General features: G+C 34.8%; 1 protein-coding gene across 3 annotated transcripts in view; it reads left to right on the forward strand.

The window, feature by feature from the left end:
* TTC29 (tetratricopeptide repeat domain 29) overlaps nucleotides 1-24,915 on the forward strand; it is a 240,511-nt gene that overhangs the window by 142,583 nt on the left and 73,013 nt on the right. For all 3 annotated transcript variants that reach the window (XM_015541923.2, XM_007091756.3, XM_015541922.2), the window contains exons 10-11: nucleotides 5,564-5,687; nucleotides 14,435-14,663. In XM_015541923.2, the coding sequence (XP_015397409.1) occupies nucleotides 5,564-5,687; nucleotides 14,435-14,663 (353 nt within the window). The remainder of the gene's footprint in view (nucleotides 1-5,563; nucleotides 5,688-14,434; nucleotides 14,664-24,915) is intronic.

Raw genomic sequence — 24,915 nt, forward strand, 5'->3', positions numbered from 1 at the left:
CAACATAGTGTTAGAAGTCCTAGAAATTGGGCAAGAAAAAGAAAGAAAGTTCTCCAAATTGGAAAAAGAGGTAAAACTCTCACTATTTGCAGACGACATAACTTTATATATATAGAAAACCCTCAAGACTGCACCAAAAAACTGTTAGAATAAATGAATTCAGTAAATTTTCTCGGTACAAAATCAACACACAAAAATTTGTTGCATTTCTATACATGAACAACAGTCTATCAGAAAGAGTAATTAAGAAAATAATCCCATCTACACTGACATCAAAAAGAATAAAATACCTAAGAATAAATTTAACCAAGGAGGTGAAAGACCCATACACTGAAAACTATAAGACACTGATAAACTGAAGTAAACACAAATAAATGGAAAGATATTCTGTGTTCATGGATTGGAAAAATTAATATTGTTAAAATGTCCATACTATCCAAAGCAATCTACAGATGTAGTGTAATCCCTGTCAAAATCCTAATGGCATTTTCCATAGAATAGAACAATCCTAAAATGTATATTGAACCACAAAAGACCCTGAATAGTCAAAACAATCATGAGAAAGTTATGCTCCCTTATTTCAAACTATATTATAAATCTATAATAATCAAAACAGTATGGTATTGGCATAAAAACAGACACATAGATCAACAGAACCAAATAGAGTCCAGAAATAAACCCATATATATATGACCAATTAATTTACACCAAAAGGTCAAGAATATACAATGGGGAAAGGACAGTTTCTTTAATAAATGGTGTGGGAGAACTGGACAACCATGTGCAAAAGACGGAACCTAGTTACCATTCACAAAAAATTAACTCCAAATGAATTAAAGACAATATAAGACCTGAAATCATTAAACTCTGAGGAGGTAAGTAGTAAGCTCTTTGACATATGTCTTGGTGGGGTTGTTGTTGTTGTTTTGATCTGACTCCAAAAACAAAAGCATGAAAGCAAAGATAAATAAGTGGGACTACATCAAACTAAAAAGTTTCTTCTGCACAGCAAAGGAAATGATCAATAAAATGTAAAGGCAATCTGCTGAATTAGAGACAATATTTGCAAGTCATATATCTGAAAAGAGGTTAATGTCCAAAATATAAAGAACTCATATTACTCAAAATAGAAAAAAACAACAATCTAGTTAAGAAGTGGGCAAAGGATCTGAATAGACATTTTTCCAAAGAAGACATACACATAGACAACAGGGCCATGAAAATATGCTCAGCATCACTAATCATCAGAGAAATGCAAATCAGAACCTCAATCAGGTGTCACTTCACACCTGTTAGAATGGCTATTATTAAAAAGACAAGAAACAAATGTTGGCAAGGGCATGGAGAGGGGAACCCTTGTGCACTGCTGGTAGGAATACAAATTGGTGCAGCCACTATGGAAAACAGTATGAAGGTTCCTCAAAAAAATTGAAAGTAGAACTACTGTATGATCCATCTATTCTATTTCTAGATATTTATCTCAAGAAAATGAAAACACTAACTTGAAAAGATATATGCACCCCTGTGCTCACTGTAGCATTATTTATAGTTGCTGAGACATGGAAACAACCTAAGTGGCCATCAATGGATGAAGGAATAAGGTATAGTATATATCTTATAGTATATATATACTTATATATATTTATACTTAGTATAAAGTATATATATATATATACTTATATACATATAAGTATATATATATACTTACATATTTATATATACTTAAGTGTATATATATATATATATATATACTTATAGTATACTATAAGATATAGTATATACACACAGTGTATACGGTGGAATTCTACTCCACCGTAAAAAAGAACAAAACCTTGCCGTTTGTGACAACATGGATAGATTTTAAGAGTATTAAGCTAAGTGAAATAAGTCCAGCAGAGAAAAATAAATACTTACACTGTCACTAATGCAGAATCTGAAAAACAAACTGAATGAATAAAACAAAACAAAATGAAACTAATAAGCAGACTGGTGGTTGCCAGGGAGAAGGGGGAACAGGGGTGGTGTAATAGGTGAATGGGGTCAGGAGGTACAGACTTCCAGTTGTGAAGTGAATAAGTCATGGGGATGTGGTGAGCATCAGGGTGACTATAACCAATGGTACTGAGCATATTGAAGGTTGCCAGGGAAGAGTGACTCTTAAAAAAGTGCTCATCAAAAGAAAAAACATTTTTGTAACTTTTTTATGGTGACTAGACTTGTGGTGGTGATCGTTGCATAGTGTATACAAGTGTTGAAACACATTGTAGATTTGAAACTAAACTTCCTAGAAAATTTTAAGCAAGAACTTACTAGCCAATGAACTACCCTAGTCCATTATACTGAAGTAGCTTTATTTTTAGATTTCACTGAATATAAGATTGTTTCTATCGGAAGATGCACCTTATGTACTACCAAAAAGATATTCTAACTAAACTGTAACATACCACTCATGCTTAGAATTTTTATTTTATACTTAATAAAAGAGCTATTTTAGTCTCACATGCAGACATTTTTATCATTAATCTTAAGCATTCATGGAAAAATACAAACAAAACAAATTTATTACACTCCTCAAACATCTTTCTGTTCCAAGTCCAATTTTTCTGAATCACTTTTAAATCAGAACTGTCATTATTTTTTTCCCAAACATATCATCTTTTGTGTCATCAAGAACATTGGTACTCTAGCCTTTTTAAAAATAATGTTCCAGTATCAGCTCCAATAATTTTTTCCAAGTCATGGACATTCATTTTGCCCATTTTGAAGTTAGCACTTTCTTGACTTTTAGAAGATTTCAGAAAGGTGTTTTAGAAAACAACCAGTCCTCAGATTCCTGTCTGAAATTATCTAAAATAGTTGTTCATAGAAGGATCAAGGCATTGCAATTGTTGGGTCATGTCCAGGAATATAAACCTAGTCCATTCTACAGCACCAACTATGGCCTGACTGCTACTGATCTGACAGTGATTATTAGATGCCTACCTGTTGTAAGACATCTTGATTTCAGAAATGTTAGAGCATGGGAAAATGTGTGTTTTAGAATCAATGAAATATTGCTAAATTTTTCTTTAACGGCAATAATTTAAAAGTTTGTGGCAAAATTTCTGTATATGCCACATTCATTATCATACTATCCAGAGCTGCTATGAGTAAATTCTTGAAGTCTAAACTGAGAAATGCCCATGCAGGGAGCAGCTCGATTTCAAAACAACCTCTACATTTCAGAATTTCGTCTTATGAATTATTGAGTCATGGCATAGATGTTCACTGGGAGCTGCAAAAGGAGATTCTAGGGATTCAGAAACATTCAGAAGTAAGAGTTTTTCTTTTATTATACTTAATTGAGGAACACAATTATAGGTTTTCTGTTATTTTAAAATCTCTAAATTCTGGGGGTACCTGGGTGGCTCAGTCAGTTAAGCACCTGACTCTTGATTTTGGCTCAGGTCATGATCTCGCAGTTCATGAGTTTGAGCCCCGCATGGGGCACTGCACTGACAGCACTGAGCCTGCTTGGGATTCTCTGTCTCCTATCTCCCTTTCTCTGTGCCTTTCCCCTGCTCATGCATGCACTCTCTTTCTCTCAAAAATAAATAAACTTTAAAATAAAATAAAGTCTCTAAATTCTGGATGTTGTCACATTAATAAAAAATTTCAATAGTTCTGATATGATTTAACAATAGAATTTCATATAATCTTAGATTCATTATTCTGTGTTAGGAATTGGCAAAAAAAAAAAATCCAGAGATTCAGCAGATACTGAATTTCTTCAGCATACTTAATTTGGAGCCATTATTTGAAATCACTTCCTGCTTTTGTCCATAGCATTTTAATTCTTAATGGCATGTCCCTGAATTGGCAGTTCAATGTCCCTTGAGCTGGACTTCGGCTTCAATCACCTCTACAAAATCAGTCACAGCATATTATATCTTGGATATAGATGTTTTCAAAAATTACTATCTCTTTGGTTGCTCAAATATTTTTTATCTTAGTTCTTAGATCTCATTCACCCTTATGAGAAGGTACCTCTCTCAATGGGCCCCCAAGCATTCTTCACATAGGACATCACTACCACTGGCTCCTAAAAGAGCTTGTCTCCTTAGATTGGCTTTCAAATTTCAAATAATTATCTCCTTTAGAGAGATTTTTAGAGTCTTTCCACTCTTCTCTCTCCTTTATGTTTAGCTCTTACTCATATAAAACTAAGATTGTTATATATCCTTGAATGGTATTCAGATCATGAAAAACTGATGATCATTTGGGACTTAGATTTGTAAAATTAGAGCAGAATTCATATAATAAGGGTTTCTTAATATAATTCATTGAAATCCTTAATATGATGATTTTAAATGATCTTTAAAATCTTTTCAATTCTTTATGAAAGAAAAAAAAATCCAAACTTGTTTTAGTTAGTTTTGGTAATTTGAGTTGCTGTAACAGTCTCCAAAATCCCAGTGGTATATCACAATGAAATCTCATTTCTTACTTATAAAAATGCTTGCAGTTTGCCCATGATTGTACCATGCCTTTCAGAAGCCAGGCCCTTCCAACTGGGTCTGTCTCTATCTTTCATTCTTTAGAGTCCTGGTTGAGGGATTTCTGAATACTCCATTTTCATCATATTTGTTCTAATGCCTCCAGTAGGTATTGCCTCCCCATAAAGGACTGGCTTCATTTACAAAGTAGTATGGAAAGTCTCAATGTTTTCAAAGGTTTTATCTTTTTGTTTAATGACAGCTTTATTGAGATATAATTCATATACCATATTCACCCTTTAAAGTCTACAATTCAGTAGGTTTTAATATATTCACAGAGTTGTACAACTATCACCACAATTTAATTCAGATCATGGTTGCCAGTCCAAAAAGCAACCCCATATCCCTTAGCAGCCACTATCTATATTCCCCTTCTCACCAGCCTCTGGTAACCACTAACCTACTTTCTGTTTCTTTGGATTTTCCTGTTCTGGGCATTTTATGTAAATGGAATCATACACTGTATTTTTTGTGACTGGCTTCTTTCATTAAAATGTTTTCAAGGGTGATCCATGTTATGGCATGTGTCACTAAACTACTTCATTCCTTCCTACGGCAGAAAAATATTCCATTGTATGGATATACCACATTTTGCTTATCCATTCAATTGATAGACCTTTAGGTTGTTTCCACTTTTTGGCTACTATAAATAATGCTGCTATGAACATTTGTGTACAAGTTTTTGTGTGGACATATATTTTATTTCTTTTGGGTATACACATAGGAGTGAAATTGCTGGATCATAGGGTAACTGTATAATAAAATTTTTGAGGACCTGCCAACCTGTTTTTCAAAGCAGGTGCACCATTTTACAATCCCACCAGCAACACTTGAAAGTTTAAAGGTTTAAGTTTTAACTCACTGTATACTCCAACAAAGACAGGCCATGTGTTTTTTAATTTTGTACTTCACACTTTTTTATCCTGAATCATCTTGCACTTTCTAAAGCAGAGACACAAAATATTTTCTCTTTAGTGTGATGTTAAATGAGATGATTCTCCAATAGTTTCCTATTTTATTTATTCTAGCCAAGGAAAGATGCCAGAAGCAATTAAATACTTGAAAAAAGTTGTGGAAATTGCAAGAAATAATTTTCAAAGCCTAGATGTCGTGAGAGCAAGTACAATGCTTGGGGACATCTATAATGAAAAAGTGAGTATGTGTTTCTTTATTATTATTATTATTATTATTAGTTGAGAGAGAGAGAGCATGCGCGTGCATGAGCGGGGAGTGGAGCAGAGAGAGAGGAAGGACAGAGGATATGAAGCGGACTCTGTGCTGACAATAGACATACCAATGTGAGGCTCGAACTCACCAACCAGAGATCGTGACCTGAGCCAAAGTTAGACACTTAACCAATTGAGCTACCCAGGCGCCCCTATTTCTTTCGTACAGGTAGAAATTTGCAGAGTTTTAAAATTCTATTCCCATTTGACTCTCCCCTTCCCATAATATGTTATGCAGAATGACCTCAGGACTACAGGGCCTAGTTAATGCACAAGACAGTTCCTTCCTCTTCTTCTAGGACCTGAGAGCCATCTTGGGCACAGTCACCACAAGCTGCTAAAAGTGATTCATATCTTCACAGCCAGTGAAGATTCTAAGTGGTTTTGGATTTGAAGAGCAATTAAAACATTTCAATTCAAAGAATATCATTATAACGGTTGGCTTTTATCTACTGACACTAACATTCATCTCCTTGCTCCAAATTCTCATTTTATTAATCCAGCTGTGATGCCCCTCCTAGGTCCTTCAGGAGAAGAAAGCACAATCCCAAGAGTAATTCTGAAGGAAATATGGAATTCTAGCATCAGATTGGTTATGTGAAAGAAAAGAGAAACAAGAGAAAGTCTAAAATTAAAAGTATCCTATTCAAGAGGTCATTACTAGTATAATGCATTGGTCATAATGCATTGATCTTTTGATTTATGTTCTCATGACTTTGTATTTTATTAACTAGATTTTTCTTTAAGAAACAGTATAAAAGAGGCTTTTTTCTCTAGTTATAATTGCTGTTTTGATAATGAATAGGATCTATCATTTTTGAGGGTAGTTTCATTCATTCTTAATGTTTATACACCTTTTCTTAATTTTTTTGAGAGGTTGTTTATGTCGTGATTAAAAGCACTAATTCTGAGACCAAACTGGTTAAAAGCCTAGTTCTTTCACTTATAAGATCTGTGACCTAGGACAAGTTACTTACCTTCTAGGTGCCTCAATTTTCTCACCTCGTAAGGTTGCAGTGAGTACTGAGTTAATAAATGTAAAGCAATTAGAATAGCATCTGGCAGGGGAAGCCAATGCCAGCTATATAAGCCATTATTACTCTCTACACCTTCATGTGGTATCATACAATTCCCCTTTTCCCAAGGCTCAGAGGGTTTAAATAACCTACCCCAGGTCTCCGTGTTTCTAGGTGGCAGTGGTATTCAAACCTATACTCTTCACCGCTACAGTCTTTTATTTGCCATATAATTTACTTTGATGATTTCAGAATTATTTAGGCTTTTTTTTTAAGGAAATAGAGTTTGAAATTAATTTGAATGAATGAAACTACTGTCTTTAGTCCCTGCTATGGGAAACACGCTTTCAAACAGGGAACCTGATTTCTTTGTACACCCCTCTCTCTTGCTAGCCCTGGTTCATTTGCTTCCTCTCTCTCCTATTACTCACTATCTTTAAACCCGCCTTTTACTCTTGACTCTCACCCTCTACCTTCTTTCCTCCTCCCCTACACACCTTGCCCTTCTCTCCTGCCCCTGTTGTTCTGGTCTTGCTCTCAACTCAGTGGTCCTCTCTCTCTGATCTCCCCCCCACTTCGTTTCCCCTGTTTCTTTGTGCCTCCCCAGGTGTTCCCCCAGGTCTTTCTCTCCACTCTGTCCCCATTCTGCTGCCCCATCTCTGTGGCACTACGCTACTCTGGTGACTCCTCTCTCCTGGATCTTGTACGTGCTTTTGTTTACCTTTCAGGATACCGTGGTGAAAAACAGACAAGGCTTATGCCCTTACGAGGCTGACAGCCTAGTGGGAGCTCATGCTGTAGTAGCAGAATTGGTATTCCTAATTATACATAGTCTTACTTTTTAACAGGGTTGTTCTTTAAAAAAGAAATGCAAAAAATGCAAATTGCTTTACTCTTCTACCAAACAATACTCAGAACTCAGTGTTTTGGTATGGCACAAATACTAAGCATCTGCCTATATTTTCCTAATTGCAGAAAGCATAAGGAAAACGAAACAATAAACCTTTCTAAGAGGTAATTTTTATATTTGCATTTTTAAGCTTTTTGGCCAAGAGTTTGTATCTCATCATATTCTCTGGTTTTTAATTCTTAAAGAAGAGTCTAATATCTTAAAGGCAAGAAACATGAATAATGTCCAAAGGCTGTGTCAACTACCAAAAGTTAATTTTCTTACCAGTTTATCCCCAGTTTATCCCAATTCTAATATAAAATTTGGAGGATTCCAGGTATTCATGCTATCTTCAAGTATGCATGCCTTCAAATATACAAGTTGGTTCATGCACCTTAATGATTACTTACATTTTAATGTAATAAATGGTCACTGAAAAATAGTATGATATTAAGTACACAATACTATAACAGTTTAATGGCATGACAGACTTCTGAACAAAACTTGCTTTGTTACTAAAATTGTTAATGTTGTACTCAATTATTTTGCATTACTGTGATTCTTCACAGATACTTCCTCAAGTCAGAAAATCTACTGATAAGTTCTCAGGCTGAATCTGAATTGTTAAATCATTACCAAGAGTATGATTTGAAAACATATAAGAAAGTGGGTTTATTAGAACTAAATATAGTTATTTTTCCTTCTCATCTTTTTGAAACAAGAGGATAGCCTTGATGACATCCTGAATTTCCTTCTAGTTCTACAAAGGGAACTAGAGAAATGACAAGAAATGACTAGGAAAATAACATTTCCTGGGGGAAATGACAAAGAATTATTTCATGTCTCTGTTTTCAGCTTATGGATATTTCCTAATTATATTAAATGCCTTTATTTCAATGATATACCTGAGCAATTTCATAAGCTATTGTGCATCCCATGCTATCTACTACACTTTTCCATGAAGGAAACTAGCAGGATGAAGAGGAACCTCACTGATTTTTGCCCACCTGACCCTGAATCTGAATTCAGCTACTTATTAACTGTGACCTTGGGCACATGAATTCTTTGATCCTCAGTTCTTTCGTATTTTAATTGTCAAGAACAAGATGCCTTGAAGACTAGCTATTTAAGGATTAGAAATGTAAAAATATGTACATGGTACCTAGGTGAGTTCCTGGAACATACTGGGTACACAAAAGCACTTAGCTTCTTAATATCTCAAGCTCAGATCTCTCCCTGCAACTTCAGACTCATATCCTACTGTCTACTTGACATCTTCACTTAGATCACTTCAAATATAAACTGTTAAAAACTGAACTCATCATTTTCCCCTCTAAATTCTATTCCTCTATTAACGTAGTATTCAACTATGATAGAATATGATTCAGGTATTTTCTAGTCAGACTTCTCAGTCTGTGAGCTCCCCTTATCTGACCTCATCCAAGTCCATGGCTTTAAATAGCATCCATATGCTGATGACTCCCAAGTTTGTATCTCCATCCCTGATCTCTCTTTGGGACACTTGTAACTCTAACTGGCTACTTAGCATCTCCACCTGGATGTCTAACAGACATGTCAAATTTAACATGATTCCTTCCTCCCAGTCTTCCACGTCTAAATAAATGGCTTCATTATCTATCAGCCCCCTTGCTCAAGCCAAAAATTTGGATATTTTTTTTATTCTTGTCTCCTTTCTGATCTATATCTAATCCAGAAGCAAACCCTGACCTTTATGCCACCAAAACGTATCTCAGATCCACCTTGTTCTCTGTGTCTTCTCCTGTCATCCTGTCAGTTTATGACACTCTATTCTGTCTCCTGCATGACAATTAAGTTCAAGCCCTTAATTGGGCTTCTCCCTCATATCATCAAGTCTCCACACAGAGGCCCAAGTAGTCCTTTTAAATGTAAATTAAATTATGTTATTTCTGTGGTTAAAATGCCTCCATTACTTCCCATTCTTCTTAGAACATAAATATAAATCTTCACCCCAATCTGAAATATTCTATGTGACATGTACGCTCCCCTACCCCACCTCTGACTTTATTTCTTCCCACTCTCCTCATCTACTCCACCACAGCCACATGGGCTTAGTGAAGTCCTTTAAACATACAGAGCTTGTTCCTGCCTTACGACATCTGCTTTAGCTGGAATGCCCTATGGAATGCTCTCTAATCTGAACTTCATATTGCTGATGTCTTGTCATCATATCTCAGTCAAATGTCATATCTTCAGAGAGGCCTTCCCTTGGCAACCCAATAAAAATAGCCACATGGGTGAAGGTCGTTTGAAGGTACAAACTTCCAGTTATAAAATAAGTAAATCTTGGGGATGTAATGTACAGCATGGTACCTACAGTTAATAACATTATATTATATATTTGAAATTTGCTAAGAGTAGATCTTAAATGTTCCCATTACAAAAAAAAATGTGTAACCATGTGAGGTGATATTAACTCAACTTATTGTGGTGATCGTTTAGTAATATATACAAATATTTAATCATTGTTATATACCCAAAACTGTATGAAAGTACTTTGAAAAGGTACTTGTATTTTGTAATTTAAGATGGTGTTATTGTTATTCATATGGAACACTGTTTAATCACAGCTACCGTTTTTCTAATTTGAGTCCTCAAACACATTTTCTTAATCTAAAAATGATAAAAATCTTGGGGTGCCTGGGTGACTCAGTTGGTTAGGCAAACAACTTTGGCTCAAGTCATGATCTCACAGTTTGTGAGTCTGAGCCCTGTGTCTGGGCTATGTGTTGACAGCTTGGAGCCCAGAACCTCCTTCAGATTCTGTGTCTCCCTTTCTCTCTACACCCACCCTCTCCCCTGCTCATGCTCTGTCTCTCTGTCTCTCTCAAAAATAAATAAACATAAAAAATTTTTTAATAAAATAAAATGATGAAATCTAATCCACTAAATTCTATGGAGCTTTCCAAGGCAATTGAGAAAGAAGTCAAAAAGTTCAATCAATAAAAGTACCTGTTTGGTTGAAAACATTTTTTTCTACCACTTAACCAAAATATCCGAAATCTCCCATTTCTTTTCATTGAAGTCCTGAAAGCTGCATGCCAAAATGAAAATTATATGAAAAACAGCACCCACCAGGTCACTCTTTAACATTACTGTAATATTCCACATAGACTTTATCTCATAGTTTTCTTATTTATGATAGTTTCTTATTGTTCTTTAATTTGGCTAGAATAGAAGCTTAATGAGAATAAGAACCATATCTGCCGTGTTTATTATTTTGTTCCAGATCCTAAAACAGAACCTGGCACAGAGTTGGTGAGCAAAAAGATGTGAATTCATTGAATCAATCAATAAATTTGTAACTAATTATACCTCTTAAGGAAGAATAGGATTGTCTCACTTTAGGAATTGCAAACCTCTATTTCATTTGTGTACAATAAGTCTGAAAAGTTGTAGTGAATCTTCAGAAGCAAATCTAACATTGCTGGTACTTGTCAGTCTGCTTTTAAGGCCTTCTCATACTGCCTTCATCATCTCTCTTTTGGCTTCATATTATTCATGCAATGTATTCTAATTGTATTCTTTATAATCATTTCCAAGAAATAATATAAGACCACAATTATAATACAAAACTGTATTTGGAAAAATATTAGAATTAACTGTTTTCTCTAGTGATGATAGTGTTATTATAATTATAGTTGTAATTATATAATCTTTAAAACATCACATCTTTAAAAGATCATTTATCCTAATTAATTTACCTTTTACTATATAATCATGGAAGATGGGCCACCAATCCCACCCTCCTGTTGTGATGTTTTGATGGGAACGTATAACTAATATAAAGTAGTCAAATGAGAATACTTTAGGGAAAATAACTCATAGACTCTTTATGAGATTGCTCATTCCCTAATAAGATCAGATAATAATCATGTAGTTAAAGCAATGGTAGTTCCAAACTCAAATAGCAGAGAAAATGTGCAAAAACTGATTTTTCCTTAGTACTGGGAAAATGCTCCTTTATTTTTGAGCTTGCTCATTGGATAGAGCGGCATTTTAGACACACTAAGAAGGATCAGGTAAGAATTAGAATAATGCATGAAAATTCTATATTATGTTGCAATAATGCAAGATTTGTTTTAAGGCCTACGATGTCATCAAGGTCCTGTCCTGAAATTGTCCACCAAATGCTTATCAATGATATTTATAACATTAAGCAAAGTTCTCTTTTCCAATAAGATGCATTCATGAAGTGCATAAATTAACTTATGTATTTTCAATTAATATTTAAGATTGTCAAGATTAATTACCGGAATCTTCTGAATTTTATAATAGGATAGGGATTAACTGATAACAGAATTGAACTATAGAACGTTGGACAGAACCTTTAAAGAAGAGATTAAATTTAGATATTCAACTCTTTCAGAATTGAAAATCTAGAAATGCAGTACACATTAGTGAAATCGCATTCCAAAATGGTATGTATAAAAATGCTTGCATCTGAAAAGAATTAATGTATTTCCTTAATAGTATTTTAAACTAGAGAAATTTAGGTCAATACCAGTTTTATGGCAGTTGTGTGTGTATCAAAAGATTGAATACTAGGCTCAATTTGAGGGAAGAATAACTATATGTAATTATAATTATAATTAAATAATTATGAATAATTATAATGGTCCTATTATAGGGGGGAAATACTTGTTAAAAAAGATCTAATGTAAGTTTTAGCCATAGTAAATTCTGTTAACTGCTGAATCCCCACTGCTTGTCACGGAGCTTGATAAGTAATAGTTGCCAGATGAATGAGTAAGTTCATTCTAATATAAAAATATATAAGGTAACTCTGGAAATTTAAATATAAGTCCATTTACTTATGGCCCTAATTTTCCTAAGACTTTCATCTAAAATGATAAATAGCCTAATGCTCAGAAATATAACTAGAACTTAGGTATTTATACTTCTCTGTTTTTAAAAATAGAAATATTTGGTCTAGTCACATATGTTCACCTATTTTGTCCTATATCTTTGACGTCTAGCAAAACATTCCAAAATTTTAACTAGTTTTATTTTCATCTTCAATATTTGTATTGTTTCTCAATCATAATTTGCTTGTCATACAAATAGCTTTGATACAATTTTATTTTTTCTAATTAAGTAATCTTATTCTCCTATAAATTCTATGTTACACACTTTGAAATAAAAGAAAGAATTGTTCACTTCAACAAACAAAAATCACTATTGATAAAATACAGAGGGGCTGTGTTTAAAGCAACAAATTTAATTGGAATGAGCCATTTGAGTAGAATTCACTAACTTGTCCTTGTGGGTCTATAACACAACATTATATGTATTGCTTATGTGGGTAACATAACTGTCACACAAGCCCTATTTCTCCCCCTCCTCACCTTGCTAGCAACTTCTGTATTCAGTTTGCTGTCTGAACGCCATGATCATGCAGAGATGCGTGGAGTTGAGTATGCCGCTACCAGTGTATCGTATAAGGCTTTTTCTATGGTGTTTGTATTACCAGTTCCTTCATAAAATGTTGTGATAAAATCATTTGAAAACCTGTAATAAGATATTCTCTCTTGTAAGGGCTTCTTAAAAGTGTGTACATACATGTTTATGTGTATATGAGAAAGGAGAGAGGAAGGAGAAGAGAAAAGTGGGGAGGGCCAAAGGGAAAGGGAGAAGAGAGGAGAGCGTTGAAGGGGGAGGAGAGGAGAGGAGAGGAGAGGGTGAAGAAGGGAAATTTTGTTCCCTAGAGTCTTAAAAGTATAGCTCAATCCTAAAAATGATATCCTCCACTGAGGAAAACTTTTTTGCAAAGATTTTTACTAGATTGGAGGTTGGCAGAAGATAGTCTCTTTACTGACGCTCAATTTAATTACTTGTAGAATAAGAATAATATTTCCTCACAGAATGGCTTATGAAAGTTAGTGACATAATACACATGAAGAATTTAGCCCTGGCCCTGACACTTTGAAAGAGCTTGATAAATACTGTTTATTTGTAGACAATAGCTTTTAGGAGGATAGGAGAGTACAACCAAAACCCACACAAGAAACCAAAAAACAAAACACCACCTTGAATTTTGCAATGAAATGTTGCAAATGACTTAAGAGATAAACATTTAAATGATCTTGAGTTGTGCTAGTGCCATCAAGTTCATAATTTTTAGAAATCTTGAATACATCCTATGTCCACAGTCAAGAATGACATAAATACATGGGTAAAACCAGAGCAACAACCAAATCAGCAGATAAATACACCTATTTTCACTGGCCACTGATTAAATAGATTGGCTGAAAATGATCTCTTGCTATGACTGAAGACAAAATCTGGTTTAAAATACCTCATTAAGTAAATCCAATGCTACAAGTAAGAAACTTACATCCAAATCAATGTGAATCAGATCCCTCTTTCCCAGACTTCTTTTTGCTACAATGTATTAGGTTGAACCATATGAAAATGCTAATATTTGACCATTTTTAATCCAAAAACACTTAAGTTGCATATAGTTCAACTTGGTAGATAAAACTTTTTACTGTCTTAGCTTCAAGATATTGTATGGTTAGTAATCACAACTTTTTAAAAGAACCTTATTCCAAACAAAAACAAACAAATAAGTGAAACTTATTCTAATAGAGACCCCACTTGCCCTCTCTTTCTTCTAAAAGATGAATACCACATGTGGATACACCAGTGTGGTACATGCCAAGGTGAGTAGACATGTGGAATGATGGAATAAAAATTAAGAAAAAATGATTTCTCTTACATTTTTAGGGATACTACAACAAAGCTTCTGAATACTTTCAACAAGCTTTTGACACAACAGCAGAGCTAAGGAACATGCGTCACGTGGATGAGACAAAAGTTCACTATGGGATAGCAAAAGCTCATCAGATAATGCTGACCATAAACAATTATATCGAGTCTGAAGATCTCACCAGCCTTGACTACCTGCTGTCGTGGAAGGAGAATAGAAGCAGTATTGCACCACATCCGATTATCGGTAAGACTTTGCTTTTTAAAAACACTTTAGTTTTTGTGTCATTCTTGATGGCTGCATTGGTGATTTTTATTTTATTGGTAACTTTAATTATTCTTTACCACATGAATATCGGATGTGCCTTCATGCTGTACTGTATGTACCTTTGATGATAAGGAAAACAGGAAATAGTGGTAATGATTAAACGCGACAAATCACCATTTTCATGCCGTTTGGTTTTTGTTTGTTTTTTTTCAGTTGTCTCAAGTACTCAACAATATGCACTGATCAGTTGTAAGGAATGTGATATAAGTTTGTGTTTTTTAAAACGTGGTCAGTGTTGTACCTTATTGATAAGAAAAGTCACGGATGCTAGTTCACAGATACTAAGCAGTATTAATGCAATTGGTGCTATTCTCTTACTTTACCAATGGTAGTAAATTTTCCTGTATTTGATCAATTCAAGTTAGAATATTAATTTAGAAAAATTTAGTATTAATTTCTTTCAACTCCACGTCTTTTCTTATAGACTTTTTCTTGTAACAATTTGTCAAAATAGTCAATTAAAAACAAATAACTAAAGGGGATGTGAAGGTCACTTTTATGTGTCAGCCTGACTTAGCTCAAGTCCTTAGTTAAGAACTTCAGAATAGAATTTTTAAAAATTTTTAACAGTACTGCCTATGACAGACCTTTAGGCTGCATAATTGTTAGTAAATCAAACTTTTTCAAGCAAAATATTTTGGGGATGTTTGGGGATAACTCAAATAGAATCGTAGACAAAATTCTGTTATGTAAAGAAGCCTCTCCTGCTTGGAACTCTTTTCTTTCCCTTAGGTCATTTAGATGAAACAATAAGCTCTTTGGTATTTATTTTCTCCATAGAATAAATAGTAAATAATAGTAAATTGAGCACAAAGGAATTTTATTGCTTCTTGTATATTAGTAGAATACCACTTACCACTGTCTGTCTTCTTGTTATGAAATAAGTAAAGGTCTCATTCCAAATATATGTACACGATGAAGTCTTAAAAAACAGATGGCTTGTTGAATTTCAATGTCCTCAAGTGTCCAACAAATATTTACAGTTAACTATTAACTAACCACTTTTCAATAATATTTTGCTCACTTCAGTATGTTGTGTTGTCATATATTTGAGAGCTTGTTCTGTAGTTTTGAGTTATCTTCCCTTTACTCCTCATGTTGTCCGCCCAGGAGATAAAGCAGAGGAAATATGATCCATCTATCTATTAGATTACTTCTTCTGATAAAAGGTTTGGTAGAGAATAGGTTGGGCTACTCACTTCTTCAGATTTACTTGGATAAGCTCTAACCATTAGAATAATAATCAGGAAAAAAATACTCCTCAAAACTAGGTTCTCTGATCAGAGCCATGTGTCTTTTTGCTGCAGTCCTTTTGGGGCTTTTCAAAGATCTCTTTTGTTTTTATTTACTCTATAAAGCTATTTATTTTTCTATTCTTTTTAAATTTTATCCTCATTTTTGGTAAGGATGTTCCAAAGGGCTTAGGAAGCACACACACACAAAAAACACATTTCAAAATATTATTCAGAGAGTAAAAACTCAGCTATTCATATGATGGAGAAGATTAAATTCTCTGAAACACTATAAAAGTATACCCCCTTCCTGATTCATTTGACTGAGATTAGAAATCTATGCATGGATGAGCTATGTCGTTATAAAAGTGAAGAAGAATAATCTTTCAGATTCAAATATAAATGAGAAGTTAATTCTTCTATTACTGGCATGTTTAACATTTTTAGTGATAGTTCTATTTGGAAATAAGACCTGTAGACATTATCAACATACTTGCTTGTTTACATAGACATATTTTAGTTCAAAATACACTAAAATATGCTTTCTCATTGCTTCAAAAATGTTTCTTAAACCACAGCTCCTTATTATTCTACCTTTGCTCTGTTTCAAAACCTTCATTGGATCCCTACGGCCTACAAATTAAGTACAAGCTTCTCAACGTTTTTTGACCACCTCCTTTCCCCTACTTCCCCCTCTTCCCCCCAGATACACACAACATACATTGTTATCACCTTACTTCCAACTCTAACCCCATCCAAGGAAATCTCACTGGTCTTGCAAAGTTCTTCTCAAATGTTGAAATCTTCCCTGATCCCCCTCTTACTGGACTCTTGTCTCTTCTCTCTGTTCCCACATTGAATGCCATTCATTTCTCTCCAAGCACTTTTCATTTGTCATATTCTGCATCCTACCACAGCTGTTTCTGTAATTGCCTTATCAGCCCAGTGAAAGTAGGAGTGTCTTGGAAACAGATTCTGATTTTTGGTGTTTCCTACAAAAGAAGGGGCAATGTCTAACATCTGCTAGGTACCAAGTAAATATTTGTCAAATTAAATAGAATTCAAAATGAGTATGTGTGTCCTAGCCATGAACTATTTGCATGAACCACTTTTTAAAACAGGAGTCATAGTTCCATGACAACAACAACAAAACAACTACAATCCAAAGCTGCATTTTGGTTACCGTGTGGTTATCACATGAATGCAGGACAACACCAAGTACGATGTTGACAAAATGAAGAAATATAGAAATATTATTTGAAAATCTGAGCAGCTTTTAGGTTTTCAAATTTTGCCTTTCTTCTCTGAAGAGGCATCTTTAATCTTGCTATTGAGGGGTCCCATGTATTCAGGAAAAAAGTAGATCAAAGATTTGAAAGATATATTATAAAAGCTGTGCAGTTTTCTTCACCTCTGAGACTTACATCCTCCAAACAAATCATTAGCTCACAGAGCAGGCAATATTCTTTTAAGCAGAGGAACATGACCCCCTAAGGGAATAGAGCAGTGAGAGCACTCAGGTCTCTAGATAAAATAGAACAGTGATTCACCAGCAATCATATCTCATCTTTGTACCTTTCGGAGGGAACACTGCAAATATAGGAACCTTCCTACAATTCTAATACTCTTAGATATGGTTGGAATAATTTCATATCTTTCCTTTCCTTTTCAGTAGTAAAATAATAAGAATAGATTCTCTTCCCAAATTTAGGAATTTAGAAGGAATTCAAATTTATTGCAATTCAATAAAATTATTCAAGCCTGAAGCAACAGAAATTGGTTGGCTCTGGAAGGATTAAGGGCCTATGAATTTCTACTGATTTCTCCAGAATATAGTTTATTTTTCCTACTAGAACTATTATGTCTACAATCATGAAATTTATTTTTTAATGAAAAGCTAATTCATCTCGCCTTTTGGAGATTATAGACCCAAGTGTGAAACAGTGACAGAGAAGCAAAGCTTTTCTTGTGCAATTTAAGAGTATTGTTAACGTAGAAATGTAATTATGGCATTCAAATGCCAACATGGTTAGCCACTTTACTGATAATATCAGTTACATGGTTTTAATGCACATTCTTATTGAAGTCAAATGTAAATTATATCAGAGAAATAGGATGCAAATCCTGAGTATAGAAATAGATGAATACACTGGCTAGTCAGTAATGACACTTTTCTACAAAATGACATGTAAAGGGTTCCTTGAGTGCCAAAAATATCACTCTCGTTTTATGAATCATTTAATATTCTTAAAAGAAAACAATCAAGATCATGAATTTGTCTCTCAGCCCTTGGTTTATGTTGGTTTAATGTTGAATCCTTGGTTTAATGTCGAGCCACATTTTCCTACCCTGTTCTTTGCTTGTATTTTTTATTCATGAACTCAGCCCTTTTAATGAATGTGAAAAAGCCACATTCATGAGTGAGCCTCATGTTCTATTATATTTTGATCAGCTACGTCAGTTAAATAACCCTAACAATGAGGAGAAAGTTATGGAATTAGCCCAAAAGTCAGCAAGCAGGTTTTATAGCATCTTATTGTCACAGAGCAAACCTCTGTCTCTAAAATGTGTTCAAAAACATGACACATTAAAAGAAGGTTCTGGTGAAAAATCTGACTGAATCAAAGCTCACCCTACTGGCATTTGGGGTAATTGAGAGATGGTGTTGCTCAAAAGCCCAGTTACCTGGGTTCTAATACTATATTGAGCTCTAATTAGCTTTGTGACTTCAGGCAAAAGATTTCAATTCAGGTATCTTTATCTGAGATTCAAAACGGGTCATTAATAAGATTCCTCTGGAACAGGCAATAATCCCTCAGTAGGAGCATATTCTAAACAGATATGGTATTTTGTAGTCTTTAAGAGCTCAATCTAGATTTTCATGAGCATTTTCTTTGTTTTTCCCCGATAAATACTTGTTTCTGTTGGTTTACACAAAAGGGAATTTTATTATTGTTATTATCATTATTACTATTTTAATATATCAAACAGCTGTAAAATTGCCAGGTATAAATATTTGATCTTTCTGCTAGAATTTGTAATAGAGTTTCTAGCTCTCTGCTGTCATATGCAGTTTTACTTGTCCCTGTTTGGCATTGTTGAAGTTGCTAAAGCTAGTGCACTATTTCATCTGCAGACTTTCAATTGATCCTCCTATTTTCAATCCTGTGTCATACTTCTCCTCAGCATCTCCTCAACCCCTACCTGTCCCCACTGTTCCCTGGGCCTCTGATTCCTGAATGTGCCTGGTTCTTTATTCATCACTACCCCTTCTTCATGCACTTCAGTCTGTTGGCTGTCTCTGCCTTCCTCAATCTGGTACCATTTTCTAGCCTCTTTCTAGCTTCTGAAAACAGGTTAAAACCTTCTTGAACTTTTTTGAGTTTATAGAATCATGAAATTATTGAACTGTGTGCACCAAAGAAATTACTTGGCCCACAGTTTTTCTTTTCAAATGTCCTCAGGTCCAGGGAAAGGCAGTCATGCAAAAATCTGAAAGACAAAATGGGTTTATAATCTAGTGTTCTAGAATTCTAGTTCAGGAATTCTTTCCATGCTTTGTACTTTTTTACAATATTAATTTATATTTACTAGAAGCCATGTCTGACATTTAAAAATATTATAATTTTTCAATGTTTGTTTATTTTGAGAGAGAGAATCTTAAGCAGGCTCTAGCTGTCAGCCTAGAGCCCAATGTGGGGCTCCATCTAGGATCTGAGCCGAAATCAAGAGTCAGATGCTTAACTGACTGAGCCACCCAGGCACCCCCAAAAGATTACAATTTTAATTAAAGTCTTGATAAAAAATATTCACAGTGAAAAGAAACAGGTGGGACTCTATTTCTGGCCAAGATGGAGCAACAGGGAAAAGATTACCCTCCTGTCTTAAACAGCTAAAAAGACAAAACATATAAGACCAACGTTTGCAGAAATTGGACAACAGGCAGCACAAGACAGTGATCCTTGGGAAAACTTATGAACACTGTTAGGAAGAAACCAATCTGATTAAACTGATTCACACCATGTTATGAATGACTGAAAATGGTTTAGCCTATTCAGAACAATTAGGATTTTTTAAATGTTGGAAGATTACCAATTGCCAGAATTTGGGACATTTGTAATATACCATATAAATGAACCCATTCAGGCCATGTGGGGCAAAATAATTGTGGATAATGAGGCCAACACGTGGACCAGTCTTCTACAGCCTGGGAACTTGACCTAAAATCAGTTTCTCTAAGCTATTCCTGAATTTCAATACTTTCCTTTCTTCAATATAAATATGTGCTTTTTTTAAATTTTATTTTAGAGAGAGAGCACACACATGAGTGAGGGGATAGGGGCAGGAGAGAGAGACAGAGAGAGATAGAGACAGAGAGAGAGAGAGAGAGAGAGAGAGAGAGAGAATCTCAAGCAGACTCCATGCTCAACATGGAGCCCAACTCAGGGCTTGATCTCACAACTCTGGGATCATGACCTGAGCCAAAATCAAGAGTCAGATGTTCAACCAACTGAGCCACCCAAGTGCCCCAAATTGTACATTTAAAAAAAAAACTTATTAGAGTTGTTCGATGACAAATCACTGTCCCCTTAAAGATAAATCTGATGAAAGCTAAGGTCTCTCTCCTGTCTTCAGAGAAATATACAATTACTGTGTATAATTTTCAGAGGGTTCAGTAACCATTGCTCAACGGGGTAGAAATTCTATGTGCTTACCAGTATCTGGTTCTTTACACTTTGGGGCATGGGGAAAACTGCATTTTTCAGCTCCTGGCAGCTAGGCAGGGCTCGGTGACTAGTCCTGGCCAATGGGCAAAAGTTACCTCTGGGTATAAGATAGGAGAGCCTGCCTGAGATCCTACAGCTGATTCTTTCTTTGCCTGCTACAGTTATCATGGTGGAGGCTTTAGTAAAAAGTATAGGGCAACAAGATGGATGCAGTAAATCTCTACACATGGAACATTTGTCCCAGAATGCCATTTGGATCTGCAGCAGAGTTTGTGTGAACACAGAATAATCCTTTATTGTGGTGAACCACTGAGATTTTCAGAGTTGTTTGTTGGCACAGCTTAGTGTAGCCTGCCCTAACTCTGCAAGCTTCAGGATGCTTCATGACGGCCCCTGGATAGCAGCAGTGGGAGCTCCAGGTGGAGAACCAGGATAGACATTTCTCCGTATGACAATGTATAAATTGTGTGTTTATAGGTTGTGAGTCCGCTTCTGATTTTTTTTTTCTAAGGCAGAGATTCTTAAAATCCTTTGTGTTTGACTTACATTTCTAGTCACAGAAAACAAGTTTGATAAGACAAAGGGGAATGAAACATTAAAATACATTTTTATATTCTCTATGCTACTTACTATCAAAAAACTTAAGAAAGATAAGCATCTTTTCCACTAGTCTCATTTAAATCATGATAGATTATCAAAGTATGCTTCTAATAAATTTTAAGAAAGAGCTTAGAGATTTCAATGGCTTCTGCAACTGATAAAATAATTCCAAAGATGAAACATGCAGAAGAAGACAAAATCAATACTTAATTGTAGCCAAATTTTTAAATAAAAAAGACTGCAGAGTTTGAGCCTGAATTTCAAATTTCCTCCTTCAAATACAATTCCCCCATCTTCGAATGTTTTCTACAACACAAGTGACACATTTGCTTCCTTTGGAATCAAATACTTTTTTCAGAAAACTAATGCTTACTTCATTGGGAAATAATAATGTAGCTCTAGATCCCTCGGGTTGAAAGATCTTTTTTTTTCTTTTTTCTTTTTTTTCCCTCTGAGAGCCTCCTTCTCTATCTGCTGCCTTGGTTCAATAAAAGAGAATTCTTGATTGCTCAAACAAAAACTATACTTCTTTTAGATTCTGCTCACAGTTCTTGGTAGCTGATGGTGTTACCAGTTTTAACTTTCCAAGGTACACTAAACTCACCACTTCTAAGAAAAATGTAACTGGTTTTTCTCATCTGGTTTTGTTTCAATATCATCTTTAATTGCCGGTTTGAAAAGCTTATGAAAAGTTTGTTGATTGGCTAAACCATCGCAAAACCAGAATAAATGCCAGAGTTGGACCACTACAGCGTTAGGGCTTGAAGATCTGAGAGAATCCCATCTGTATTTATCTCATTCCCACTGAGGGGTCTCACCCCTGCTTCCAGCTATGTCCTTTTCCCTGTGGGCATGGATTCCAAACCCTGTGCCAACTTAGGTAAACATTTTCCTACCATCGCTAGAATTTGGAGGCAAAAAAATCTTCTTATACATGTATTTAATCATTCTTTAATAAAGCTCTATTAGGATAATTCATGTGATTCTTAACCCATACGATTTCCTCTGAAAAAAGAAGTGACATTAATACTTAAAACGTGAGCATATTGAAGAACAAGTTTTGTTAGCTTCTAATTTTTTCTAAAGTTTCCCTGATTTGGGGTAATGTGTGGGAGTGTTTCTTTCTTATTATCTCTCATGTTGGTATTCCCATTATGAATTTTGATTTTTTTAAACCACAACATCAATCAAAACTTATATCCATGGTCCCAGGACTCAGTTTCCTTTAAATTCTTTTATTCTGCCCTCCCTGTTTTTTTAACTGTCAGACAAGAGTGAATGTTGTTATAGCCTATGTTCTTTAGCATAATTAATAGAAAAATAGATACATTTCATGATGAATATTCTTTTAGAAATTAGAAATTATTTATAATGCTTTTTTATGATGACTGACTTGAGTAACAATGCCTGGATACGTATTTCACTTCTTATGGGTGATGTCTGCCTCCCAGGGATGGGTACAGTGTGCTCAGTGTAGGAAATATTGAACAAGAATCTAATCAGAAGAAATGCTAGCATATTTCTTAATTTTAATGCCAGTCCATCCTGACCAGTGTCTTGACCTTCCTAAAATGAATCCTTGAAAGACTGCAAATCCTTGAAACACTGCAAATCCTTGAAACACCTGAACACATTTACTTTCTGAACCCTCCGAACTACTGTCACAATGGGATAAATATTAAAAGTACTAACAAATATTCACTATCCCCAAATCCTTTATCACTGTAGTATACTCCTGTATTTTCTTCCTTTCATTTCATTCTACCTTCGATCAAAAAATCTGAGCAAATAGGGGTGCCTGGGTAGCTCAATCAGTTAAGCCTCTGACTTCAGCTCAGGTCATGATCTTGTGGTCCATGAGTTTGAGCCCTGAATCAGGCTCTGTGCTGACAGCTCAGAGCTTGAGGCCTGCTTCAGATTCTATGTCTCCCTCTCTCTGCCCCTCCCCCACTCATGCTCTGTCTCTCTCTCTTTCTGTCAAAAATAAATAAACATTAAAAAAAAACAATTTTTTAAAAATCTGAGCAAATAGATATTCTTTCATCTTGCCCTTAAGGTAAACAAAGTTGGACTTTGTCAAACCAATAGAGAAAACTAAAGTTAGCTCATTTAAGTGTGATGCCTCTGACGAGTTGCATTTATGGACTTCTAACATAGAATCAGGTACCCAGAATGAGAAAAAGATTGGTTAATGTTAGCCTTTAGTGAGATAGATCTGATTTCTTGGTGTTAAGACTGTATTCCATTGTATCAACAGCTATTAAAGTGTAATTTGCACTCTTATCAAAGGAAATTTAGTTCAACACTTTCAAAGTTCTTCTCATCTTGTTTATTAGATGAGCTACTGAGAAGGGATATACAGTTTTCCTCAAATCTCCACAATTTTCAACCTACAAATTAAGATAACAATGGAAAAAAAAGCAATGGAGAAGTATGAAGTAAAATGAAGCTTCAAAATTAACAGTCAGGTAGAGGATTGGTGAAAAAAACTGTGAGAGTTTATAGATCAAAAGACCATCATAAAATTGGGGGATTAATATTTTTTACTGTTCAGATTTATTTGGCCTTTTTACCATCACCCACTAACAAAACTGTGAAAAGAAGAAATCAGCTATACAGAGGAAGCTGTTATGTCTAACCTTTAGCTCTTAAAGTTAAAACAAATTAATAAAGAAAAAACTCCTGTCTAATACAACATAAGCAAAAGAAACTTTTTTTTTTCATAAAAATCTTAGTAGCAGGGCACCTGGGTGACTCAGTTGGTTAAATGCCAGATTTTCTATTTAAGTTCAGGTGATGATCCCAAGGTCGTGGGATCGAGCCCCCCATCAGGCTCTGCACTGAGCATGGAGCCTGCTTAAGATTCTCTCTTTCCCTCTGCCCCTCTCCCCCACTCACATTTGCACTCTCTCTCTCTTAAAAAAATAAAACAAAACATCTCAGTAGGGAAAGATGAAGAAACTTCTATTATGATTTGATCATAGGAATTCTTTGTAAATATATGGATGTCCACATAACTATATTAACTGTATCTCATCTGAATGGATTCACTTGTTTACTCACCTTCATCCAGAGCTTTACACTGTAATTTTATTTGGAGATTTATATGATGAAATGTGAACATAGTATATTCCCTAGTAATTTGATTGGCAGGAAATAGAGAGCAAAACACATGCACAGCTTTTTAATAATTTATAATTACTTACATGAATCTACTAAGTTTAGGCACACAATTATATGACTAATTATGTTGAAAATCCAAGTGGATGCTTAAATAGATGACCATGCCCTGAGGCCTTTCCAGTTGTTTCTGCTGTCTCATTTAACCATGCAAATGTTATTAAGCATTCCTGGCTAAAAATTTTCAAGCATGTGAAAGTGTAATTGCATAGATAATTATGCACAATACTGTCACTTTCTATATCTAACATAGGAATTGTCCTTTTTAAAAAAATTAGATCAGCTTTGTACTGGGTAGCTTTCTCTGTACATGCCAAGAAAAATATAATTTGTATAAGATAGGTGGACCAAAATCTATCTATTGCTCTTTCTTCCAGATCTCTTCTTGACTGTCTTTAGCACAGTGATTTGAAGTTACACACTATAAATATA

The sequence above is a fragment of the Panthera tigris genome, chromosome B1 (genome assembly GCF_018350195.1).
Source record: "Panthera tigris isolate Pti1 chromosome B1, P.tigris_Pti1_mat1.1, whole genome shotgun sequence".
In the NCBI taxonomy this organism is placed as follows: domain Eukaryota; kingdom Metazoa; phylum Chordata; class Mammalia; order Carnivora; family Felidae; genus Panthera; species Panthera tigris.